We start from the raw sequence: 24,951 nt of genomic DNA, 5'->3' as shown, positions 1-24,951 counted from the left end.
GATCCAGGCTGTACTCGCCTGCAACCAAGTACATTAGTATAAAGAAAGAATATAAAAACATTTACAAATACATCATTACTGACAACAACTTCAATGGTAAATAATTTGTCACTATTTATTAACAAATGCATATTAGACGTTCAGATATACACAGTATTAAGATGAATGAAAATTAATGAAAACAATACATAAATGAAGACAATAGCCACTAATAAATTGCTGAACTTTCTTATACCCACCAGCCCTTCCTCGGTGCTATTCATATTAGTATCATATCATATTACTATGACTGGTGTATTACTTCTTCAACAATACGGTATATTATGGAATAATATGTGTTCATCAATTAGATGATTAAACAAAAGACAAACATTAACAGCTGTTATAACATATACATACACACATACAGACATAACAGTAACATTAACACATATTATGTCCAAATTACAAAGTGTTCATTATAAAAAAACTTTGTTTTTCCACATTTTTTGTCCTAATTATCATATCGATCAACTTCTTTTTCACATCATTCTTTTATGACCTCAAATATTACATTCGAACCTGGTTTTGCTGTGATTATATTTCACCTAACCATTAACTCCAAAAATACCGGAAAAACTACACACAAATGAGTCAATTACAGAATGTCTTGCCCTCCGACAGCTTCTTAGTGTCAGCAGTAGATCAACACAACTCCCTTTCAGCAAATAAATATTTCCTAATATAGCATTCTACTCTTAACCAAATTGTATTCAGACCTAACTTATACATTCCTTTCGATAACTACATTTACCTCATTTATCTGATTAACTATGTATTTCATAACAATATACAAAACATAATTTGTACATTTCGAATTTCAAATATATTACCTATACAAAACATTAACAGGTGACATAACCAAAGATGGTACATATCATTCACCTCCTACACTTTATAACTTACTATTATATTTCAATTACTTTCATAAATAATCCACTTGATTCTCATACTTCAAGGTATCCATAAACAATCTAGTAAATATATATTTTATAGACTATATCACTCTTCTATATTACTAAAATTACTAGAAAAATATACTGCGTTTTGGTAAAATTAAATATCTAATTTCAACATGACCTCTTCTGCCAGGGATAAACATTTCCTATATATTTGATCTTTGCTATGACTCATAATACATGTATACTTTATTTATTGCCAAATGCTGCTAGATATATGTATCAAACTCTCCCCCAACTTTTCGCCTTTATGATATATGAAACCACTAGGACATGTACTACAGCTAACAGTTGCATTAGAACTCAACACATCTTCTAGTACTATTCTGAAACTACTTTAGTAGCCATCCGTTCAATAACTCTTTGGTCCGTTCATTAACCTTTTGGTCCATTCATTAGCCCTCTGGTCCATTCATTCCCATATCCATTATTCGGCTAGGTGGATTCTGCATTCGCTCCAAATCCACCAGTCCTTGCCTCTGCTTCTTTTTCCTTTGTTCTGTCATCTAATGAAAGTAAACAGCATTTATTAGCATTGCTTTTTTCCTTTACTGCTGAAGGTTTCATTTATCACAATTCCATTACACAGAGTACATGATGAAGGCCATTCACATTAAGTTAACAACTCTTTCCTTCTTCATTTCAATATACTGACCCATTTATCAGTACACATCAACTGGTTCAACTCACATTGCATATTCTAATGCACATTACCTGATCCTTCAGTTCAGCCAGCTGCTTCGATAAGGTCAGCACCAACTTGTTTGTTGTTTCAAGTTGCACATGTAAGTTACGCAGTTCATTTTGTTCGTTTTCGCCCTCATCTGCAGCAAGAGACATTGCCCGCATACGAGGAAACCAGTCCAAATTCTTCTCCTTTATTAACAAAAATAACCATTAACTCAGAAAAAATAACACCTATGAATAAAGTTACAAGGTACTAAGTGATGTCAGTAGTATTAGTCACACCAATATCATGATCCGTAGTCAACATTAACAACTTACGTCGACCTACCAATCCCAAAGGTTTACCTTAATCATGTAGTGAACATAGCTCTCTGGTCCTGTGAATTCAGTTTCATCTTTGACGTTCACAAGGACTATAAAGTATAAATAGTGCCACATATTGTGCTCCTCCTTTTTATGCTCCTCAAATGATACTTCTTTATTGTCAAATGAAGCTCTATCAAGACCTACCAACAAAAGTTTTTGTATTCTTTGTCAATTACTCCTTACAATGATTTACAGTGCACCGCCTATAACTGCTCTACTCCGTTACAACAAACTCTAATCCCTTACAATGCAATACAACTAGATTTACAATTATTTTAATCTGAAATTTAATTTTATTTCTTGCTTACTACAGTGCTAAAAATACAACACTCTTTACTTAGGCAATCTGACAACAGGTTGCTGACCTCCGGAGAACAAAGGGTTTATCTATGGCTGCGACAGTATCGGTTCCACGCCCCTTAACATACACCGCGCACCACTGAGAATATATATATATGTATACTACAATCCAGTTGGTATTTGACCCAGCCACACACAAGATCTAAGGATTGTTACAACTTCCTATCTTGGAAAGGCGCGCTCAGTGTCCTGGTGTTACATTGCCTTGCTACAACTCACCACATATAAAACATGTGTTCTTCAGCACCTCTTCTTTTGTTTGTTTTTCATTTCTCAAGTCAGCAAATGTGTCGATAATAACACCAAAAATGAGGTTGAGAACAATAATGATTACAACGAAGAAGAACAGCATATCATACACAACACGTGCAATAAAATGTTTCTGTAAAAAGCAAGATTATATAATATAAGTGTAAAACAGAGCTTTCTGGTCACATGTTTCTGCCAGCCTGCTAGATGACAGACAGGGTGTCTGCCATCTGAACTCCTGGCCACGAATGCTTTTCACTATTATGAATAACATCAATAAATTGGTTCTTACAGTGCTTGAGGGTGCTAATAGAATATCCCCGATACCACCTCCATTGCGCAATCCCTGGTTAACGGTTGTAATTATGCACATCAACAATGTTCCGCAGCTCTTCAGAGGTTCAATTTGTTTATTTTCTTCATCTATAAAGACATTATGTATAATATCTTTTTCAACATATTATTATTATACACTTCTACAGTTAATTCTGTTTCTCAGGACAAGACATATCTAACATTGTGTGTGTTATGCCATTTCACAAGGATTCATACCCAATTTACTCTACTGCAGTTACTACAGTATTCTGCATTTACTGCAGTACTACATTTCTTTTCAGGCAATGCTTTCAGTTTGTTCTTATGTACAGTACTACTACTAGTTTTTGAGGTAGTCATTATAATGAACACATTCACCCCAACAGTCTTGCATCATTATAACCAAATTGTAATTACTGCAGTAACATCATTGTGAAATGGTCAAATAACTGGCTAAATAAACAAGATATTCATCACATCGTCATTTCCAAGGCAAAACAACGTATCTGTTAAAAGTGGTAATAACTTTTCATAACATTGTTTTAATTATTTAATATTTTGGATTTACTTATGACTACTATTTATTTACAATCATGCAAAATTTCACATTATTACGCTAATTTGTTGCTGAAATGCAAACACTCAAACTTCAATTCAATTTTTCTCGAAAAGCAACATTTTGTAGCTACGTTGTTTTGCGTTACGCAAGTTGTGTAAATAATGTATTGTTTCTAATAAACTTAAAGGGGGGCGTGCCATTTTCTCAAAACAAAAAAAAAAGGGGGGGGGGGGGCCTTCAATGGAGGTACATTTTAACATCCAAAATTACGTTTATTAGGGGCGGGACGTTTCTTAGAAACAATACGGTACTAAAATTTCTTAATATAGAATAGTATAGAAGAATTCATATTCTGGACTGGTTGCCTGTAATCTTTGTTACTTTATCATTTCTACTACATTGCAGAAGATTTATTTATCATGCATTTGCCCAAATTAAATTATTCTTTGTGAGAGAACATTATTTATGGTATGGAAGCACTTTTTACCTGGAGTAGTGGTGCCTGGTAAGGTGATGTTAGAGCAGTTGCCGGCCGAACAATAGCCTTCTTCAACTACAATGGATGGAGTGAAAAGGCATGGTATAAAAAGCAACGTGAGAAAGAAGAGCAACAAGTATTAATTACCATATTTGACGTAGTAGTATCCCCATTGGGTCAGGCATTGTCTACACTATCAAACTTTATGTGTCACAAAAATGTGATGTGCCCATACAATATGATTATGTCATATCATTACCATATTTGGCCATATAACATCACACTTTCCTTGTCAAACTAGTTTGATAGTGTATACAAGCAGGAAATTGTATCTTTTATGTATCTTTTCCATTTCCTCGTTTCGGTCTCATGTTTTACAGTAGTTCACATTCTAACCATTTCATTAATATACTCAGATCATACATGTGTTCCAGTACGGTGGGAGTTTTTAGATAATGGGGTATACTACTTGGTCAAGTATGGCAATTACAAAACAATGGAAAACAAGAAAATTATATTAATAACTACAAAACAATAGATTTATTACTGAACTTTCATATAAAAAATTATAGGAGGCAAAGTACAAATATTCTCCCCAACTATCCATTCACCAAAATGTCTATACTTTCAATTTTATCTCTTACATTTCTACGTATTTTGTGTTACCAAAACCGTCATAGTGTTCCACTATTACACTACAGCACACGCAAATTCAAGTTGAGATCTACAAATTCTAATTTGCTACAAATTCTAATTTGCAGTTGGTAAATCGTGCAAGACATTTTTATATCCAAATGTGATATAAAATGATCAATATAAATTTCATCATGTTTGTAATTACCACAAACAAAGCCTGCATGAAGTAGCATATAACACATAGATTATGTTATAACCGCTCATGACTAGCATTTACGACTTCTACATTAATGACTTTCTTTAAAACAACCTTTTTACATTTTAAATAGAGTTATATGTGCTGATGTTTTTACATTTATAAATAATGTATGAACTAGGTGTAATGGTTATCAATCCAGAATATTTAAATACTTTGTGTTTCTGCACACATTAATCTTCAGATGATGAAAATCAGTTTATCTATAAAGAGAGCTTGTACAGGGCCTAGTCCTGTTCCTGCACTATGCACACCTAGTACTATTAAATAAATCCTGTGTACCCATTGACTCCTCACACTGTACTTTTACATATTTTCTCCACTAGTACTAGAAATATAGGGACCATGTACTAATACTTCTCCTGCAGTTACTGCAGCAACTAAGTTTTGTTTCATCTTGTTCCATTATTTAGCAACCTTCTTTTAGGTAATCATACTACACACCGTTATCGCAGTGACTACAATTTAGCCATTGACGCAAATCACAATGATATGATATTGCAGTATAACTGTAGTTTTTGCAGTACCTGCACTAGAAACACTTGCACACGATCCATTGTGTTTTTATTATTCAACTATATTAACGACTACTGAAACTTATAATTATTTCCTGTTGAAAAGTGTGTGAAGATTTATAATACCTTTAGGAGGAAAGCTGGATGGTGTTGCCATGGAAACATTAACAACGGGGGTGGAAGAAGCTGCATCAGTGAATTTAATAGCTATATCTAGTGGATGAAGAGGTGAAGTGAGGTAAACAAATAAACAATGATAAATTAAAATGGAAAAAATATATAAGACAGTGTCTAATGGGGAGTGGTAGTGTATGTTTGCTTGATTATTAATGTTATAAGACCTCGGTTCCAATTGGAAGCAACACAATGGCGTAGGCACAATACGACTGAGTTGACCAATCACAAACAGCAGTTCAAATGATCTATTGAGTGTCATTGGTCAAATTACTTGCAGTGGCCTTACCAACTTATAAGTTTTGTATCTGCTTCGAACTAAAGTTGTTATTTCTATACCTTATTCATTTTGCAGGGCCTTTATTAATACATTACATCCGCAGTAAAAACCAAATGGATCTCATTTTTACATTTCTTGAAATATACAATGCAAATAGTAAAAAATATCTCGTATAAAATAAATTGCTATGAATGTTAATAGTCAGGAAATCTATAGTAACCCCAAACCAATCCAATCTAGTATTTTCCCGACCTTACCCAGTCAACTGATCGATTAGGTAATTGCATTGGGTGATAATTTATATGCGATATCTGCACGTGTAAATGGATTTTACAGTGGATTTAAATCTCAAACCCTACGGCAATGTGTTTTATCTCATAAAATTTGCAACTTAATAACAAATTATAAAATAACGCGGGGTAATGAGGCAAACGAATTTCAGATTTCCTCATAACATTTGACAATTTCAATAATTGGATTGTGCTGGGTTTTTTCTTTATATTGTATATTCAGAAAGAACCTTTTTCATCTTTCCATTCATAGCATTATACCACATACATAATTTATAGATGAACGTTAATGTATACCAACAATAACTAGACTCAACCACTTCTGAGAAATAGTATTAATGTAATGTTATTATTTTATGAAATGATTAAATTGGCAAAATAGAAAATGTCAAATTGAGATGCTTCATATTTAAAGTTTAAAATGTTAATAACAAATAAATATTACTTTTGAAAATTTTGTGTCAGCAATTACAAATTACATGAAACAGCAAATGAATTTGTATTACAAACACTTGGTTCCCACTAGGACGTAAGTAAGAGCAACGCAATCAAGTTGACCAATCACAAGTGATGGATTAACCGTACTGACGCTTGTCATTCGTCGACTTGATTGAGTTCTGCTTATGTCTTCACATTGCGTCCTAATGGGATCAAAGTTTCGCCACGTACCTCTGATATACATCTTTGAATCAATACAAATAAATAATTCATTCATTCAAATCAATTTCCTACTTACCTCGTTCAATCGGCTCCACTGGGAAATCATCCTGAAAAAATAGAAATCCCACGATGGAAAAGAGGTACACCAGAATTAACGCAAGTACGCCGGTCAGAATGATGGACCGACCGTTCCGAGTGACCGATCTGATAACGTTTAGCAGCGTCTCCTCTTGCCGCACTACATCTAGGAGCTAAACAAATGTATAGGTTTCAGAAGATTTCAAACCAATATAATGCTATATAAAGAATCAGACTTGTGTGCCAGATGGCAGAGCTAACCTGTTATTTATTGTTATGATGTACCTGATACGAACGAATCAAATATTGTGGTGATTTCATCAACAGGTCAATTTCTTACAAGACTCTGCCTAATACAAACTATTGTGGTGTGCTAGAGAAGTATGATGTCAGCCTAGACACTATTCTTATCAATATCAGTAAATTTTCAATGTTCACTGATTGTTCAAAAACCAGTAGCCCACTGGGCAAGTAGAATACAGAAAGTATGGCTATAACAAATCTAACTTTATTTTCTACCAAGATGACTACAAGGATATTCTTACACCGACCTTTAAACCAAAGTAATGGCATTTATTAGGATTATGATATGAAGACTATCCAAGCGTAATGTCATAAAATTAAGCTATGTAGATATGGCATTAAATTTCATGATTGATTACATTATTATGTGCCTTTATTCCTGACAAAAGTGCACATTAAAACGCCTGACCTCTAGCAAACAACAACATATTTTTCTGATAAATGATTCTATTTTTAGCCACGACTTGTCTGTTTTTTCACTTCATAATCTACCTATATCTATGTATTAAGAATCACTCTAAATGTCAACTCTTATACAGTAGTTGACAGTGGACGTATGTGCATGTGCATGTCAATGTATACTTATTAATGGTGGCTTGTATGCACTTTTCAATTGTTTATCCCACTACACAACTCTCCCATGAGGGGTGCGTCATCTACAAATAATTATTGACACAAGGGTGCATCAAAAACCCTAACTGGTACGTCTCATCAAAACAATGTTGTGTCGATTTCCGTCACTTTACCACCCACCAAATGATGAACAACATGGTAATACTGCACCATTGTTCTACAAAACTGGTGCATCAGGGTCACCAAAAGGTAAGTAATTTTTTTTACCAAGGGGTGCGTCATGGTGTTCTTATGGTATAACACACATTGGAACAAATGTTATATTACATGACAATAGTCCTAACCACAGCAGCATTTTTTTTCCTGTTATTTTTAGGCATAATCTTTATGTGATTTCTACAATTTACTATATTTTCAACCTACATACACTTCCTGCTTTACAAATTTATAACTTTGTGTATAACTGTAGTTCCAGACCTAAATCTGTAACTAAACTAACATTTGACACAATTCAAATACTACATTAGCATTTTAATGAATAAATTATACATACACACTACACAACACCCATCATTTCATAGTTATATAACCTAACCTATTTCTTCCTACAAAAGAGTAATGACACTTTATTACATACATTATTCATACTATATATAGGATAAATCAACCCATTAATTTAATGACAATATATTTATATCACTCTTTTTTTGTAGATCAATGTTTAATAAAGTGATTTTAATAGCCATACTTAGCCACATGTAGTTTATAGTGTGCAGCATACAAATATAAATTTATGTGCATGTTCCAGTTACTTAACGAACACTTAACTCAAATGAGAAACTAAGCCGTCTTCATCAATTAAGTGTAAATGGAGTTATATAGGTTGTTAAAGCAAATACCCTGTTACGAGGCCTTTTTACTTTTGCAATTTGTATGAACAAACAGCCTACATTTGATTAGCAGCAGAATCCAGGAACACTGTACATATATATCTTACTTTGGGACACCCCTATTCAATGGACACTCCCATTAAGGCGACACTTTCCTTCCAAATGTACAAGGGACCATATTTGACGTATGAAATCTGGTAATGCACGTATCCCACATATAGGAGTCTAATTGTAACTGGTGCTCTCGAAACTAGATAAAAACTCCGCTATAAAGGGGAGGCCAACCTCATACAGTTACTGTAACTGGTTAAGTGGTGCTGTCGAAAGTAAATAACAACACCTAATTGATTACTGGTTACAACATTGTACAGATATCGCTATTCTAATCAATGTCAAGTCTTTATTTGAAAAAAACAAAAGGGAAATTATTAAACTTACCAAAAAACTATAAATATATTCCTCTGAGCAAATTCCTCCAAAGCAGAAGGCTAAAAACAGAAAATGATACAGGATACTGGAGTCCGTGAATACACTCAGCATTCCACGATTACCTAGGCCCCTATTGCCGAGAAGACTTACTATAAAAATACACTTTATAACAACCTGAAGTAACATAAAAAACAATTAGAATATAATTAATATCTATCAAAAAGCAAACAACAACAACAACTTTATTTATAAACGGATGCAACACTTGCATCACCAGATTGGTGTTTTTCACAAGGCCTTTACTTACTACAAAACTATTTACAAATGTTAACAAACGTACAGCTCCACTATTATTTTGACTGAAGCTAGATTTTGAATTTCTAAACTTTTAGTCATTTATGTTATGACTTATTCTTTTCTCACAGTTCAAGAATCCCATGACTTTGACATTGGTAGGCAAGCATAATGTCACCAAGCTACCATGCCTCAACATTTCTTTCAATTTCAACATTTAATGAGGACTTCTTCTTCACATCAGTACTGCTGTAGTGCAGCTATTTCAGATACACTCTTTAAATAAGGTTGAATAAATAAGTAAGTCATACAAACATTCTTCTAAAATAACTACCATCTTCAAATGAAAGAACTCTGATTTGTACAGTACGTATCTGTACCTCTTAGCTGGTATAGCATCAGTTTTTTGAATAACAGTATGTCAGTCAACTTTCAAAAAAACTTCACTCCCGAAATACCCTGGGACAGTTTTCTTTTGGAACACAGTCCAGTTACAATTAGGAATTGATCTTTATATACGTGGAGAAATAAGTCATTTGTCTATGGTATAAACTTGGAAAAATGCCACAGTATTAATTAGCGTGGTATTAATTCGCCTACCCTTAGGTAAATAAACCTCACTACTTCCCAGAACGAGGTCAAAGCACTACTTTGTAAATGTAACAAATCGCCTGAAATCTCCCAGGAACAGATACTTGACATATTAATATAGATTGAGCTTGTTTTCTCACATATTTATTGCATCATTTTGAAATAGATGCTGGGATGTTATATACAGTGAAATCTAATACAGCTAGGCTAGTATTAAATGACTATTGGACTTCTAAATTATGTATACTAAGGAAATGGTTTCCTAGGAATAAAATGAAAAAATAAACACTTTATGAATATACAATATCTTTATTTAACTTGTCTTAGTCGAGCGGGATAGTCAGCAGTACGCGTATAAACGTGCATGCGTTCATCACAACTATTTAGGGCAGTGTTTATGAGTTCACAACTTCTTAAATGCGTTCATCTTGTTGCCGAACTAACTTAAAACATAAGTTTTGAGTACAATTTCTTCCTCGATTTGTCAAGAAAATGGCGGATAAGGACCGAGTAGATGTCTCATTGCAATTTTTAAACACTTCTGTATTATTATTTCTTCGTCTGCCTTATTATTTTAATTTCATACGCATCCAACAGTGAGTAACTCACATATTACAGGATTTTATAATTTATCATGTTTAAAAACTAAGTCTTAATTGAGGCATAGGGAGTGAAGTTGAAAGAGTTGTGACTTACAAACCTGGCACAAGGTAAGAATTGAACCCCTGACCTTGTGATTGTTAATGTAAGGCAAGCATGTTTATCAAGCAACAGCTCCAATACATCTTACCACATTATTTGTACTATAACAATGTTTTGAGATTGAAAACTCCTATTCTTGTGCATCACCAGTTAAAGAAATCAGTTCACAAGATGGGTTTAAAATAATACAAACAACAACTTACATTTACTAAACCGAGGAGAACAAGCGTTGATGAGATATCCACCGAGTAAATCATGCGGAACACAGTGGATATAATTAGCATACGATAGCCTGATGGAGTTGGTAGCATTACCACAGAGAGTAACGATACAAACATTGCAATCCACACTAAGCCAGATAGCTTAGGATCCAATTCTGTAAAATATTATAAACACATTCAAACATATTTATATTCACAGCTCTATCAAAACTTAAAATATATTCAGATTTCTTGCTTATACGAACACAAAGTGTTTGAAACCCCCTTATTTTATTTCATAAAGTAACTTTTTTTACAATTTGAAATTATTTCATTTTAGGCATACCTACAAAACAACCAACAAGAAATAGTACATTTTGTCACCAATATACAGATCCAAAGAAAAATTACTGACAACTGACAATGCGATATCAGTGCGGGATCTCAATGGAGAAACAGCCAAACAGAACCGGCCAGCTAATATATACACATATACACAAGATGCTCTATATAAACAAAGTCTTACTACAGGTCTTTATGTGTGCAATTGCTTTTGTCAATTATTCTTTTTTTTCTTTTTTTTTCTCACCTCCAGTTCCTTTTTCAAATGGATAGAAGAACGCAACAAGTAAATTTATTAGCACCGCAAGGTTTAATGAAATCTTCTTCCATAGTGAAATATGCCGACTTGTCCAGTATAAGAGTGAACGACCTGTAAACAAATATTTATTCAATTTAGGTGTACTCCTAGAGTGCATAAAACATCTACTGCTAGACATTTATGGACACACTGCTCAATTAATGGTGATAATAATTTTCATTAACACTGACAGTCTCAATTGTTGGGATTTCACAGGCCTATCATGATACCATTAGGCTATACAGTGCCATGCTGTAATAATATTTTTGGAATACATTGCAAATCCTCCTTCAGGAGACAATGAGTAAATATGTTATAACACTAAATGGCCTACCCCTACTCAGGACATACACTGTTATAACAACACTTTTCTAGTGAAATGAACACGGGACAATATGTTTGCAATAAAGTTTGCAGTACACCATTTACACATATTAGTTCTGAAAATCACTGTTGAGTTTTTTTTATTATTAACAATGTAGAAGACAGATTCAAACTCACTGCAACATCTCCAGCTTACACTGTTACAGCACACTTTTCAATATACTTATAGTATATATACTAAAAGTATGTACTAAACAGCAATAAACTGAAATCAACTAATGTTTTAAAAGTATTCTACATGTACATTTGATAACATCAAGAAAATTCATTACTCGTCAACCTGTAGTTGAAACACAATAAACATTATATCCGATTTACAGAAGTAGGACGCATGATTCAAAATAGCAACCGACATAGAAACTAATACACAGACTACAACCAGACAAAGATGTACTGTATTGATACGGAATGTTAATAAAAAAAGTATTAAGTATGATTTAAATATAATACATATACAGCATCAGAAAGCCACAAAGACAGTGAACAAGATAATAGTAATCAGTTTGGATTCACACACCAGCTGCAGACAACAAAATACTAATATCTGAATTGTGGACAGTATTAACTACGGTTTGACATAAATACATGAATCAAAAGTAACTTAAGAATGTATTAGTGTTTGAGAGATTGCAAATCCACAAGATTTACACGAGTTGTGCACAACATAACGTTAATATGGAAATGATTGAAATTGAATTCCTTCAACTAAAACCAATCAAAGGATGACTTTACATAATGTATAAAGCAGACTGCTATTCTTAACAAGCTGGAAAATTATTAATATCAAGATGGTAAAAGATATATTGGAACTCTTAATTGAATGTATTCCCTTATGACAAAGTGTTACAGGCATTGATGCATGATGCCAAACTATTTGTGTATAAAGCTCTGTCTACACTATAAAATTTGTTTCACAAAATAGTGTGATGTACCTAAATATGGTAGTGTTATTGCCAAATATGTTACTAACAATACAATGCCCATATATGGGCACATCACATTTTTTGTTACATCAAGTTTGATAGTGTAGACAGGGCTTTATTAATCATGAATTAAGCTGTTTACACTAAAACAAATGGGATGTGCTCATATATAGACATGATGATGTCACACCACTACCATATTTGGGCACATCACACTTTTTTTTCCAAAATAGTTCGATAGTGTGGACAGAGCTTCAGTTACAGCTTGGACAAGTGCAACGCAAGTAATTTGACCAGTTGCAGTTCGGATGATCCAAATGTCTTGCATATTTCGCTATGTAATAATTTATTTTTACATTCACAATGTATTGTGTTTTTACGTATTATACAATGGGTAAGTAGTTAGATTGAAAAGCAGTGATGCAGAACTTGACAGACTACAGGGAATGCATTGAATTATTACAAAGATAATGACAATGCCATAATAATTCTTTCAACTTTCCTCATTATCAGAGAGGCACCAATGATAAAATATTACATTCATTAGGTTTGCCAACTAACCATGCACGCATAATTTACAGTTAAACGTAATAAAAAACTAATTACTTCTCAGTTTCTTTTGCCATTTCATCTCCATTAACATGTCTTCCGATCGTTCAAAAAAGTCGGAAACTTTACTCCCCTGCTCGTCACGCTCCGCTGAGTAATATAGATTCTCCCTCGTCTCGCGAGTTAAGTACTCGCAAAGTGGCGGCACAGGGAAAACGATACGCTCCATGGTTCTGTCCTTGCGAACAAGTTCAATTTGCGCGGTGTTTTCTGCATAATATTTGAGAGCTTTGTGATCATCAAGATTGGTTGGTTTAAGTAGTTGTCCAAGTTCTTTGTTATGTTGAGAAAGCTAGAAAATTAAATTTGCATTTCATTTATCTATCTACAATTTTTATTTTATTTATCAATCTTTGTTTGTCTATTTAATTAATTAACTTTTAAAAATCACCGGTAGGTTACAAAAAGGTTATTTAAAAAAAGAAGTGCATTTCAGCATGGTCAACTGTGCATGGATTTTCTATCTGTACGGTTGTCCATGTGTTTTACTGTACCTAGTTCCCTGTACATAAAAGATTAAACAGTCGACCTTGCCAATACAGAAGAATAAAATACACAACCATCCAATGTTGGTTGTATAGTCACCATACCGATAGCAAATATTATTTACAAACATGGTCCACTATGCCCTATACAAAATGTTTAACTAAAGCGGATAGCCTCATCCAGTGGACAAATGCAAGATGTGTCATACTTGATGTGCTAGAATATAGATATTATGTCCAACTCTTCTGGGTGAAGTTCCCTCTTCTACTGGTGCTAACCGGATGCCATCTTCATCTACCTCTGTGTTCTGCTGGAGCTCTTGCTGATACACTTGTTTTATCACATCCACCTGCAGGATACAAAGGTCATAGGTCAACACATTTCTAAAAAAAAAAAACACAATTTCAGGATATATTTAAACATATTTAACTAAAATTTTACAAATTTTTACCAGTTGTTTTGGCGTCATGTTGTACAAGATTCTTTCAGCGTTTTCACTATCGTGTCTACTCTCCATTATTGCTAGTAACAGTTTTGATGCATTGTTCTATAAAAATAAAATTATATATAATAACATAAGGTACAATTCTTAAATATTTGTGCTTTCTGTTGCATTACTGTTTAGTTTACTTATAACATAATGCACGGTCAATTATTTGTGCTCAACGGGCTAAGCGTGTAACTTACTTTCAGCTGCATTACAAGATCCATTCTATGTCTACTCAGTGGAATGATGTCGTTCAGAATCAACGCGATAATAATATCAATACCGTTTGATTCGTGCATTGCTATTGCATTCTGGGAAAACAAAACATGATTTACAATTCATATGCAATAAAATAAAGATATTGCACAATGGCATCCGGAGTTAAAAATAGTTGCCAAGCAGTTATGGCTGGGGTGGCACAAATCCCAGCCATCAAATAGGCACATGTTCAAGTCTCTTCTTGACCATAGTTCTAACGGTACAACAGGTCTTCTCATGGATTAAAATGAATAGCTAGTTTTTAAGAACACAGTCTAACTTTTGGAAGAGTAGGGGTTTACAATGGTGTACTGGTCTATCTTAAACTTGGTTCCCACTAGAACGTAACGCAAGGACGTAAACGCAACGCAAGCGTTTTAACCAATGACAAGCAAAGTTATAGACAGTTAGCAATCAAAAGCGAATAAGCCATCGCTTGTGATTGGTCAATTCACTTGCGTTGCGTTACGTCCTTGCGTTGCGTCGATAGTGGGAACCACGCTTTAGTCTCTGTAGTTGTGGATAGAGGAATTAGTGCCTTTTGGTTGCAGCTCAACACAAAGGATTTGGAGATGACAATTGTTGTATGTGTAACATCTATGTATTTACAAGGTTCTACCAGTGTACTAATCATTATTACCTGATTTTCATGACAAGGGCCTTGACAATATTCTGTGAGACTTTCCAATGTTTGGTTAATGAGGGCGACATTGTGTTCGTTTATGTACAATCCCAGAAGCCCTAAACCACCGGTGGTGCTACCACAGATACAGTCAAGAAACTGCAGTGTTTCACACACAAGGTTGTAGTTGTTCTTGTTGGACTGATTGCGTAGATAATTCTGGACAAAGAGAAACAAATAAAAAGTAATCAATCACGTCAAACACAGGACTTGCTTCATTGCAATGGTTTTTCTTCTAGAAAAACTAAACTAAACAATTACACTGAACTACAGTATTTTCTGACATGAAAAACAGACATAACAAACATCAGTTCTTAAGCCGATTTTCCACTATGCGAATTTGTTCGCACGAATCGAAAGCGCCATGCTATGCGCATTCGAGTTTCTGTCTGTCATACTCCCTTCTTCGACGAATTCTAGTTCCTTTGATTTTTTCGCTTCAGCGAAATTTACTAGTTCGAATTGTTTCTACTTTTTGCAAAGTGAAATATTGCGCAACCAATCAGAGCTCAGGAAATGAGCTATGACGCTTTCATGAGCACTCATGCGAAACGAAATGCTCAACAACCACGTGAGGAACATGAACGTCATAGCTATTCACGATTTTTTCTCTTCGAAACGTTGGATTCGCGCGAACAACTTCGCCTAGTGGAAAATCGGCTTTAGAACCACCAAAAACCATCCTTATAGTTTATGTACATTTTGAGTAGTTATGGAAACTACGGCATATTATAGTAAAGTAGAATCCCACCTTTGGGACGCACATATTCAATGGACATTTTCTTTGGTCCATACGGTGTAGGATAGGGGTTCAACTGTAGTACTGTTGTTTTCATAGTTATACTGCAAACCAAAATACTACATTTACAGCTTCAGATCAAATTATTTTACTGCAGTTACTGCAGTAATTACATTTTTACAGCAACAAAATGAGATTATTTTTTTCCAATGTTATAGTTTACAATTACACAAAAAACTTGCTAAAATTTGCATAATCAGATTAAAGATCGAATAGTAAAGTAACTGCAGTTCTTGAAAATGCTCTTCCAGTCTTACTTGTAAATCTCTATTATGGTTTTCACACAACAGTTGTAGGAAGCGCAGTATAGGCTGCATTATCTTGATCTCTGGGCTCATGTCGCGGTCTTCATCTTTGCCTTTTTCAACCATGTCGATAGCTGTACCCCCTCCACCCCCACCTTCATCATCTCGACCCTTACGGACTGCGTCAAAGGCTTTGCTGGTATGGAGAGCTGCATCAGCCAACTGCTCTTTTAATTCTTCGCTGATACCACCATTTGGAATGCGAGCTAAAACAAATAAAAATACACAATATTAAATTACATTTGCTAATATGCTCATGACAATGTTCTTTAAAGAATATATAATTTTGGTTACTTAAAATTCTTACATTTCTTTAACCGTCCTGACGAAATATCCTTTGTATTCCCATCAGAATCTGCGCCCTTCGTTGCAATACCTTCTCCCGTATTAACTGTTCCCGTTGCTTTAATCTCTGTTTGCGCTTCACGCATTTTCTCGTAAAACACTTTGTAGAACTTGTCCGAATCATTATCACGTGTTAAGCGGTTGAATATTGATTGCTAAAAAACAAAACATGGACAAGAGTATACAATATAATATATGTCATAAAAAAGGTATACAGACAACTCTCCCAATACCTGACTCTCTAAAAACCAGAAACTTTCCCAATCCCAGACTTTTCTTAAAGACCAAAAAGTCCCAAATTCATTTCTACCATTAAAAACACATTTCAAATACCAAACTTTCCACAAAACCAGACACAGGTGTCCAGTATTGAGAGAGAGTTTCATACTGTATACATATAGAGTATAATATCAACAGTAGAACACATATATTTCCTCTTCTTTGTTTCATAGGAAACTAATCCCTAGGAGTTCTACTGTATGACATGATGGTACTAATATTCAATAACATCTACAACATGTGATGCCCGTATCATAGGTACACTGTCACATGTCACTCTGTATTTAGCCTATCAAACAATTTCATGATATAGGATTCACATGTGACACACATGTTAAACTGTATCATGGTATTTGTCTATGATACTGTGTACCATACTAACCTGTATTTTAATATTCCCTCCTTCTAGAAGCGCAATACCAAGTTCAACACTTTCCTGAAACACTTTCGTACTAGAGTTATTGATAACCAAGTCTATGACCAAATCTGACGCGCCTTGCTCGTCTAATTGGTTTTGGACTTGGGACATTGACATCTCCGCACGGCTCAACACCATCGTACCATGATTCGTGTTCAATTGAGTTTGCTTCATCTGCGTGCCACTACTGTCCTTCCGTGAGGAGCCTTCCTTTTGGTAACGGGGATGTGCTTTTCCATAATAACGGAACAACAAACTCTGACGTAGTTTTTCCCCCTATTCAGAAACCGATAATTATTTTTATAATTTTATATTTTCTAATGATAAAATTAAAATAATTTTCAATGTTGTGATAATTGTGTAAAGAATAAAAATGAAGTGTAGTGTGTGTACAAATGTGTATAAATGTTTTAGCTAAAAGCAGTGATGAATAGAAAAAATACAGTAGAACTCCTATTAATAGGACACCTTTGACACCAAGCAAAGTATCCCCTCTACAGGGGGTTCCTCTTAGGGGGTTTTACTGTATCTATGATACTGAGCTTTTTTCAATAACATGAAAAACATTATATCAAATGTAATACATTTGTAATACAATTGGTAGTTATATAACATGTACTTTTTCAACATATCAAATTCTAAACACATTATTTAATTTAACAAAAAAACTTACACAAATATTTATGTACCAGTTTGTGTATATCAAGAATGTTTGATAAATGTATTAGTATTTTTTAATCAACCATTTCTAAACCCAATAATAATTCAATACGAAATATAGATTGATTAGTCTCCAAATTTGTCGCTAAATCCCAGTTTCAACTAGTTTACCACAGACAAAAAACACACACACCATCAATAAACCTTAACCAACCAACAATATATTATTATATTCATATTGTATCCCTCCACAAACCATGTTTAGGACCACCATGACATTGTTTCTAAACAACTATTAACATTGTTTAAAAGTCTGCATGATAAATAAACACTAGTAAAGTTATGCTTGCGATACACCATGTGTTTCTTGCGAAAGAAAATAAGATATAGAATGTCTGCAGGTTTTGGCTCTTCATCCACAACTGTCTTCTGAAGAAGCCAAATGAACCAATACTTTAATATTCCTTTTGTGAGGTGTCTTTTTTGGGTGGGGTCTTTTTTGGGAGGTGTCTTTTTTGGGTGGGGTCTTTTATTTGGAAGGTCTTTTAAATAGTGACAGAAACATGATACAGAATTGCAATATACATAAGTACAGTACTTTTTTAGGCTTGGCTTTCAATAAGATATAAACACAATGCAAATAATGTGACCAATCACAGGCGTTTCATTATACGATCTGTCGCTTGTGATTGGTCAAATGCCTTGCCTGTATACATCTAATTTACTTTTAGTGAACACAAATTAAAAAAAAAAAAAAACATTTTCAACAAGCAAATAATATCAAGATGCCTACAATGTCACAAAGGTATTGAAACAGAGACACAATCTGCATATAGGAAAGTAACAACACATGGATAAGGGAAGAATTACAACTACTACTACAGTACATAAAGTAATTACACATTTACATTCTATAACATTCTTTTTCTATTTCAGTCAGTACAACAGATAAAGAATCAATAAAAACTAAAACTACTTTTGATAAAGCTGGTGAAAATAGCGACGTTTATCATAATGAAGGTAAATTTCACACAAATGATTACATCTATAAATAACCTACCCGCAAGGCATCCTCCTGCTGGTTTTTACTCATAAATTGTGTGTTTATGTCAGTCTGTGAATGCATGCAAATATATTATTATAAAAAATATGTAAAAATGACAGAAAATATGAATAAAATGTATGTTTATTAATATAAAGGACTGCAACTTCCATAATGTTGGTTTTAGTTTGCCATGAATACATGATGTCATGGAGAAATATGAATAAAAAAAATGATTATAATTTATGTTAAAAACTCAAGTATAAATATTGGAAAAACTTTAATTTAATACAAAAATGACCAAGCATATTAGCATTCATTTCATTAGTATAATTCTTCATATAATGGCATTACCCCATTTAAAATTCACATTGTGTAATCAGATGATAAAAGGCCCACGCCAACCCCATCTGGTCTAGAGGTGAAATACCAGAACACCAATAATCATACCACAATTTACTGGTATTAAGGCGAGACCACAAGCCACCACCAATTGGTCATTCAATCGACCTATAAAATAGACATGGTCATACCACAATTTACTGGTATTAAGCTGGTACCACAAACCAACACCAAATGGTCATACCACAATCTAACCCAAGATTTATACCACAAATGGTTTTACAAGCTATCGCCCATTAGCCACACACCAAGCTATGACCAGGTGAAGTTATCTTACCCTCATAAGGCTTACAGGCATCTGACGATGCCTTGCCATGCCAAACTCATCATCCTCGTCCTTTAGGTTAGAGTAGAGAGAAAATAAAATTTTTGGTAAAAATCTGAAGCCTTAACATGTTCAGTTTCAAGAATACAAACATATTTTGCTTTTTACGATACTAAAGTTAAGCATCAAACTGTAAACCATTCGATATTCAACATTTATTGTCATACTAAACTTAAGCTCTGTCCACACAAAAATGTGAAGTGCCTATATATGGACATGATGACACCATTGGGCATTTCACTACCATATTTGGGTACATCACACTTTTTTGTCGAACTAATTAGTTATAGTGTAGACAGAGCTTTAGTTATTGATCAAACAACTAAATATTCTACATTTTACGCAACATGCATTTGTTAACATGCTTTAATAAAATGTTATATTAATATTATAAGCATTTTGTTGCCATGCATTATGGGTAATCCTAAAAATGTTCACATCACTTAAATAGCTGTAGTAGTTTTAACAATAGCAGAACATTTCATTAATATATTAATATCATATATTGTTAAAACTATCATGTATTCACTGTGGTCATACTGAGTGAGTATTCTAAGCATTGTATACACTTGTGAGAGACCAAGACTTGAACACAGATTCTTGTTTGATATTTGTCCATACCATTACACCACTGGTGACTTCTATATATTCATATCATTTCATTGTTTCATAGTATGTATGTTTTGCAATGTAAAATTGAATAAAAAAACAATAGAATTTCTTACATTTTAAATTTAGCAGCACCATTTTATAGACATTTTCTAAAAATTGAATATTCATGACCTGATCATGAATATTCATATTTGTACTGACCTTTTCTTTGTATTCGATATCTCTGGACATCATTTCCCGAAGTGTTTGTAGTACTTTGATGCATAGGTGTCGTTCCTTCTCCTCTTGTAGTTTCTCTGTGTGCTTGATTAACCTATCGATGATAAACAAAAAATGAAATAAAATAAATTATTATTCAACAAATACAATTCAATTAACCCGCTATTTCCATCTTCAATCAATATTGAATGGCAGGAGGCTAAGCCAGTCAAAATGGCAGTGCTCAATTTTGACTGTGGAGTACAACGCTGCTTAAACAGTCACCAGCCTTGCCTTTTCACAATGTTTACACAAGCAATAGAACAATTTAATAGAACTTTTAGTGACATGCAGTAGAACTAATACTAAACAACATGATTATTTGAAAGCAAATGCGAAGACATTTAAGTCTTACTTCGAGATGAAGCCGCCACTTTCGCAGCGTTGTCGTGCTTCCGAGTGAGTGGGAAAGAGGAGCTCTGGTCGATGAAGGACATCTACTAAGACTGACGATTCTGCTTGCACCAGCGGGTGTAATTGTTCTTCCAAAAGACAAACAATATCCTACAAAAGAGTATATAAATATCAAATATGGTAGTGATATGCCCAAATATGGTAGTGATATGCCCAAATATAGTAGTGAAATGACATAATCATCTCCATATATGGGCAAATCAAGTTTTTTTGTCACACAAAGTTTGATATTGCAGACAGAGCTTTACAAACTTCATTTGACAAAAAAACACACGATGATGATGATAACCGTTACTGCAAAAACTATATAGCTGCTGTTCAGACTACTTACCTGTAGCCCTTCTATGATGTTGCGGTAGTCTCGGGACACCGGTATCATTGAGTCCCGCTTCATGCGGCCTTGACTCATCCACAGTCGCGTATGTTTCTTAACAATACTAGCAGATTTAAATATGCTATTGATCTGACTATCTAGATCCACTGGTATTGCAATTCCACGATTCTTCGCTGAAATATTTAAAAGTGAAAAAATAAATAGAAATGCTGACTTCATTAATTAACATTTCAAATTCGTTCTATCATGTATCGCAAAGTGTCTAATTAATATCCGTCATGGGCTTGATAAAGTTTCAGCCTTGTTTTAACTCCATAACAGCATCAACTTCTCAAAAGTGTTCTCCTTCCTGGTGTCACATCCCAAGTCATCCCAGCCTGGAATGTCACAACTCTCTCTTTGGTTGGTGTTCCAACCTTCATCTGTTTTGTTTCTATCGTTAATGCCAACCATAATTTCATACCCTTAGAATTTATTTGGTTGCATTAAAATTATGTTTCTTGTTTCTAGTGCTTGATTCCCACTAGGACGCAAGGCAAGGACATAAGCACAGTGCAAGTAATTTGATCAATCACAAGCGATGGAATATTCGAACAGTCGCTTGTCATTGGTCAACACTCTTGCATTGCGCTTACATCATTGAGTTGTGTCCTAGTGGGAACCAAGCTTAAAAAGTGACCTACAACACTCACCTATGTCTGTCAAGGTTTTGATGCATGTTTCAACTTGGCACTTTTGGTGGCCAGACAACCAATCACATTGCGACACTCTAAAAACACTCTGTAACAACTTCACAAAGATCGGTTGTCGAGTCTAAAACAGAGAAACAATGATATAAAAATATAAAAAATATACATACCCAATTTAACACATTCAAAAAGAGGTATGTGAGCAACATACAGTAAAGTACTAATACTGCTTTTCTTGTTTGTAAACTATGAGATGTTAATTAAGAGAGCTTTCCATTTGTGATAACCATTTGTCTATGCATTCATGCTTTGTTGGTCATCGTCTGACCAAGAAACCATCAATACAGTGTCAAGGAATAGGGTATGAAGCCTGTCCCAAGTTCTTGACATACACGCAATGACCCATGATCGTCACAAATCAAAATCTTTCTATTACGGTAACACTCACCTGTACAGTGGTTGTTTGATCATAGAATGGCGAGCTAAAGAATTGAGTTATGATGCTGCACACTGTCTCTGTTATGTACTTCTCCAACATGATGTCAGCATGCTTGCGATCATGGGTTGCGTTACATACCTAAGGAAGAGATAACAGATAATAAATACACTATGGTTAAGCTCTATCTACACTTTCAAACTAGTTTAAACAAACAAAGTGTGATGTGCCCAAATATGGTAGTGATATATCCAAATATGGTAGTGATATGACATCATCATATCCATATTTGGGCACATCATACTTTTTGTCACATATTGTTTGATAGTGTAGACAGAGATTTACAGTACTGTGCTTCAATATATATCTATTTCTGAGATGGATTAACAATACATTTATATCACTACTAAGAAAACAGCACCTGATCCGAAAGTTCTTTGGTATTGTTTTAGCTTTAGTTAGCAACAATAATACATTTATACATTATTAGTATGTTGTTTTCCAAAGTAAAGGCAAGATAATACATTTATACATTATTAGTATGTTGTTTTCCAAATCAACAAGAATGGTCAGAAACTGCACCTTTTGTGTTAAGATGACTTAATATATCGGGAAACTCCTGCGATTAAGGGGAGAGTTGGGAGGTCTATATTTTACAGTTGCTCCACTATAAATAATGTTAGTTATAGGTTTGCAATCACACAATATGAGTATCAAGTCTTACCATGGCCATGTCCACTAGAAAGTTTTCAAACAGCCTCCACATGTGATGGCTAGTATAAATTTCCTTCATCTCAACTTCTGTGTCAACGTAACAATGATTCAGAAAATATATATACGCATTTTTCACCTTTAAAAAAAAGATTTTGTTGTCAAATAATTCAGGGAGAGGGGTAGGGAGAAATATGTAGTGGGTTAATGGTGTGTATGATTTGTGGATAAAGATTATTGCATTGGGGTGGTTCAAAAATCTGTTTGATAATTTCGACACCTACAGTAGCCCAAGATTGCCTTGTATCTAGGCCATGAGTATCTGGTATTTAATGTCCCTAGCCCAAGTGTGTATTTTAGGCTCTATCCTTGAGTTTTTTATTCCTGGCCCAAGAGTGTCTAGTATTTTGAGAATTCACAGCATTGTACAATATCACAAAGCCAGTGTTCCCTTATTATGAGTGTTTTCTGAATAGGCATGTCCCAAAGGAGGGTATCTACTATAGTATTTACATTCTAATTTAACAATATAAAACTGGTTCCAAAAAAAAATATTTTAAAGCCTTGTCTACACTATCAAACTTTATGTGACAAATATATGTGTTGTGCCCATATATGGTCATGATGATGTCAAATCACTACCATATTTGAACACATCACACTTGTAGGCAGAGCTTAAGACCACTTACTTCAGGAAGGCAGTCATCATGAGTTACAACCTGAACGATGTCATCAAGTGGAAGCAAATGATGACTTTTGATTTCTGTGTAAACATTCTTGCCCTCTGTACACAAGGCTAATAACTGTACAAGGTTGATGTGGTACAATAGAGGGCTCTCTTCATCTATACGCTCCTTATCGTGTTGCATAAGTCCAATAAGTATTTGGAATGAAGCTTTGTCGGAGTAAAACAGGAGCACATCTTCTCCTGCATTTATGAGCTAACCATGAAAAACAATTACAAACGAGAGATTTTAGTGTCCAATGCGGCACAATTTGTAGTTGCAACATACAATGTAGTAAACGCGATAATTTCAATGAATGCGAGTCAATATGTAGACATTATCACAAATTCTTATTTATCTTATATATTTTAAATCTGTTATAAAGAAATAGACATAACATTAGTGAATATACAGTATATTTATTTTTTATATCTTTGTTGATTTTGTGTTTTTATAGTTTATTTTGTATTTACTGTTTGTATTGTTTGTGGGTCCCTAATGATCAGCAGATGCTGGATGGACCACCCTCATAAAATATTGTTGAAATAAATAAATAAAAGAATGGGACCAACAGGTGGTAAACACCTCTAAAACGGTCCACTCCTAATTGCACAATAAGCCCAGTTATGCTTAGCGGTTGTGTGTGTGTGTACTAGTACACCAGGTAACCCTCTACTCATTTTGAAAAATGTACTAGGTTCTTTAAAGTGCACTGGACCTATGGTTTATAGTCCTCATCCAAGAAGACTTGTTCTACCACCAGAACCAAGGAGTGAGCCTTAAACCCTTGCCGATGTTATGACTACATAATTACGGTTCCACTCTCTTAACCACTCGGACACTCA

At 34.2% G+C, this 24,951-nt stretch overlaps 1 protein-coding gene across 9 annotated transcripts in view; it reads right to left on the bottom strand.

The window, feature by feature from the left end:
* LOC144855785 (inositol 1,4,5-trisphosphate receptor-like) overlaps positions 1–24,951 on the bottom strand; it is a 62,035-nt gene continuing 37,084 nt past the window's right edge. For 5 of the 9 annotated variants that reach the window (XM_078713710.1, XM_078713711.1, XM_078713712.1 and 2 more), the window contains 28 exons: positions 24,071–24,322; positions 23,395–23,520; positions 22,683–22,811; positions 22,238–22,358; positions 21,543–21,718; positions 21,153–21,301; positions 20,741–20,852; positions 19,880–19,939; positions 19,219–19,272; positions 17,463–17,774; positions 16,764–16,956; positions 16,409–16,662; positions 15,311–15,511; positions 14,613–14,723; positions 14,377–14,472; positions 14,134–14,274; positions 13,437–13,731; positions 11,473–11,595; positions 10,887–11,059; positions 9,106–9,270; positions 6,900–7,074; positions 5,546–5,632; positions 4,022–4,087; positions 2,953–3,083; positions 2,631–2,793; positions 2,031–2,191; positions 1,713–1,874; positions 2–1,504 (listed from right to left, as the gene is read on the bottom strand). In XM_078713710.1, the coding sequence (XP_078569836.1) occupies positions 1,394–1,504; positions 1,713–1,874; positions 2,031–2,191; positions 2,631–2,793; positions 2,953–3,083; positions 4,022–4,087; positions 5,546–5,632; positions 6,900–7,074; positions 9,106–9,270; positions 10,887–11,059; positions 11,473–11,595; positions 13,437–13,731; positions 14,134–14,274; positions 14,377–14,472; positions 14,613–14,723; positions 15,311–15,511; positions 16,409–16,662; positions 16,764–16,956; positions 17,463–17,774; positions 19,219–19,272; positions 19,880–19,939; positions 20,741–20,852; positions 21,153–21,301; positions 21,543–21,718; positions 22,238–22,358; positions 22,683–22,811; positions 23,395–23,520; positions 24,071–24,322 (4,299 nt within the window). In that variant the 3' untranslated portion in view covers positions 2–1,393. Of the gene's footprint in view, positions 1,505–1,712; positions 1,875–2,030; positions 2,192–2,630; positions 2,794–2,952; positions 3,084–4,021; positions 4,088–5,545; positions 5,633–6,899; positions 7,075–9,105; positions 9,271–10,886; positions 11,060–11,472; positions 11,596–13,436; positions 13,732–14,133; positions 14,275–14,376; positions 14,473–14,612; positions 14,724–15,310; positions 15,512–16,408; positions 16,663–16,763; positions 16,957–17,462; positions 17,775–19,218; positions 19,273–19,879; positions 19,940–20,740; positions 20,853–21,152; positions 21,302–21,542; positions 21,719–22,237; positions 22,359–22,682; positions 22,812–23,394; positions 23,521–24,070; positions 24,323–24,951 lie in introns of all 9 variants that reach the window. The other 4 variants (XM_078713713.1, XM_078713716.1, XM_078713714.1 and 1 more) reach the window with 4 other exon arrangements.

This window comes from Antedon bifida, chromosome 11, assembly GCF_963402885.1.
Source record: "Antedon bifida chromosome 11, ecAntBifi1.1, whole genome shotgun sequence".
NCBI lineage: Eukaryota > Metazoa > Echinodermata > Crinoidea > Comatulida > Antedonidae > Antedon > Antedon bifida.
Note: the sequence above shows the minus strand (reverse complement) of the source record. Positions and strands in the feature narration are given on the sequence as shown.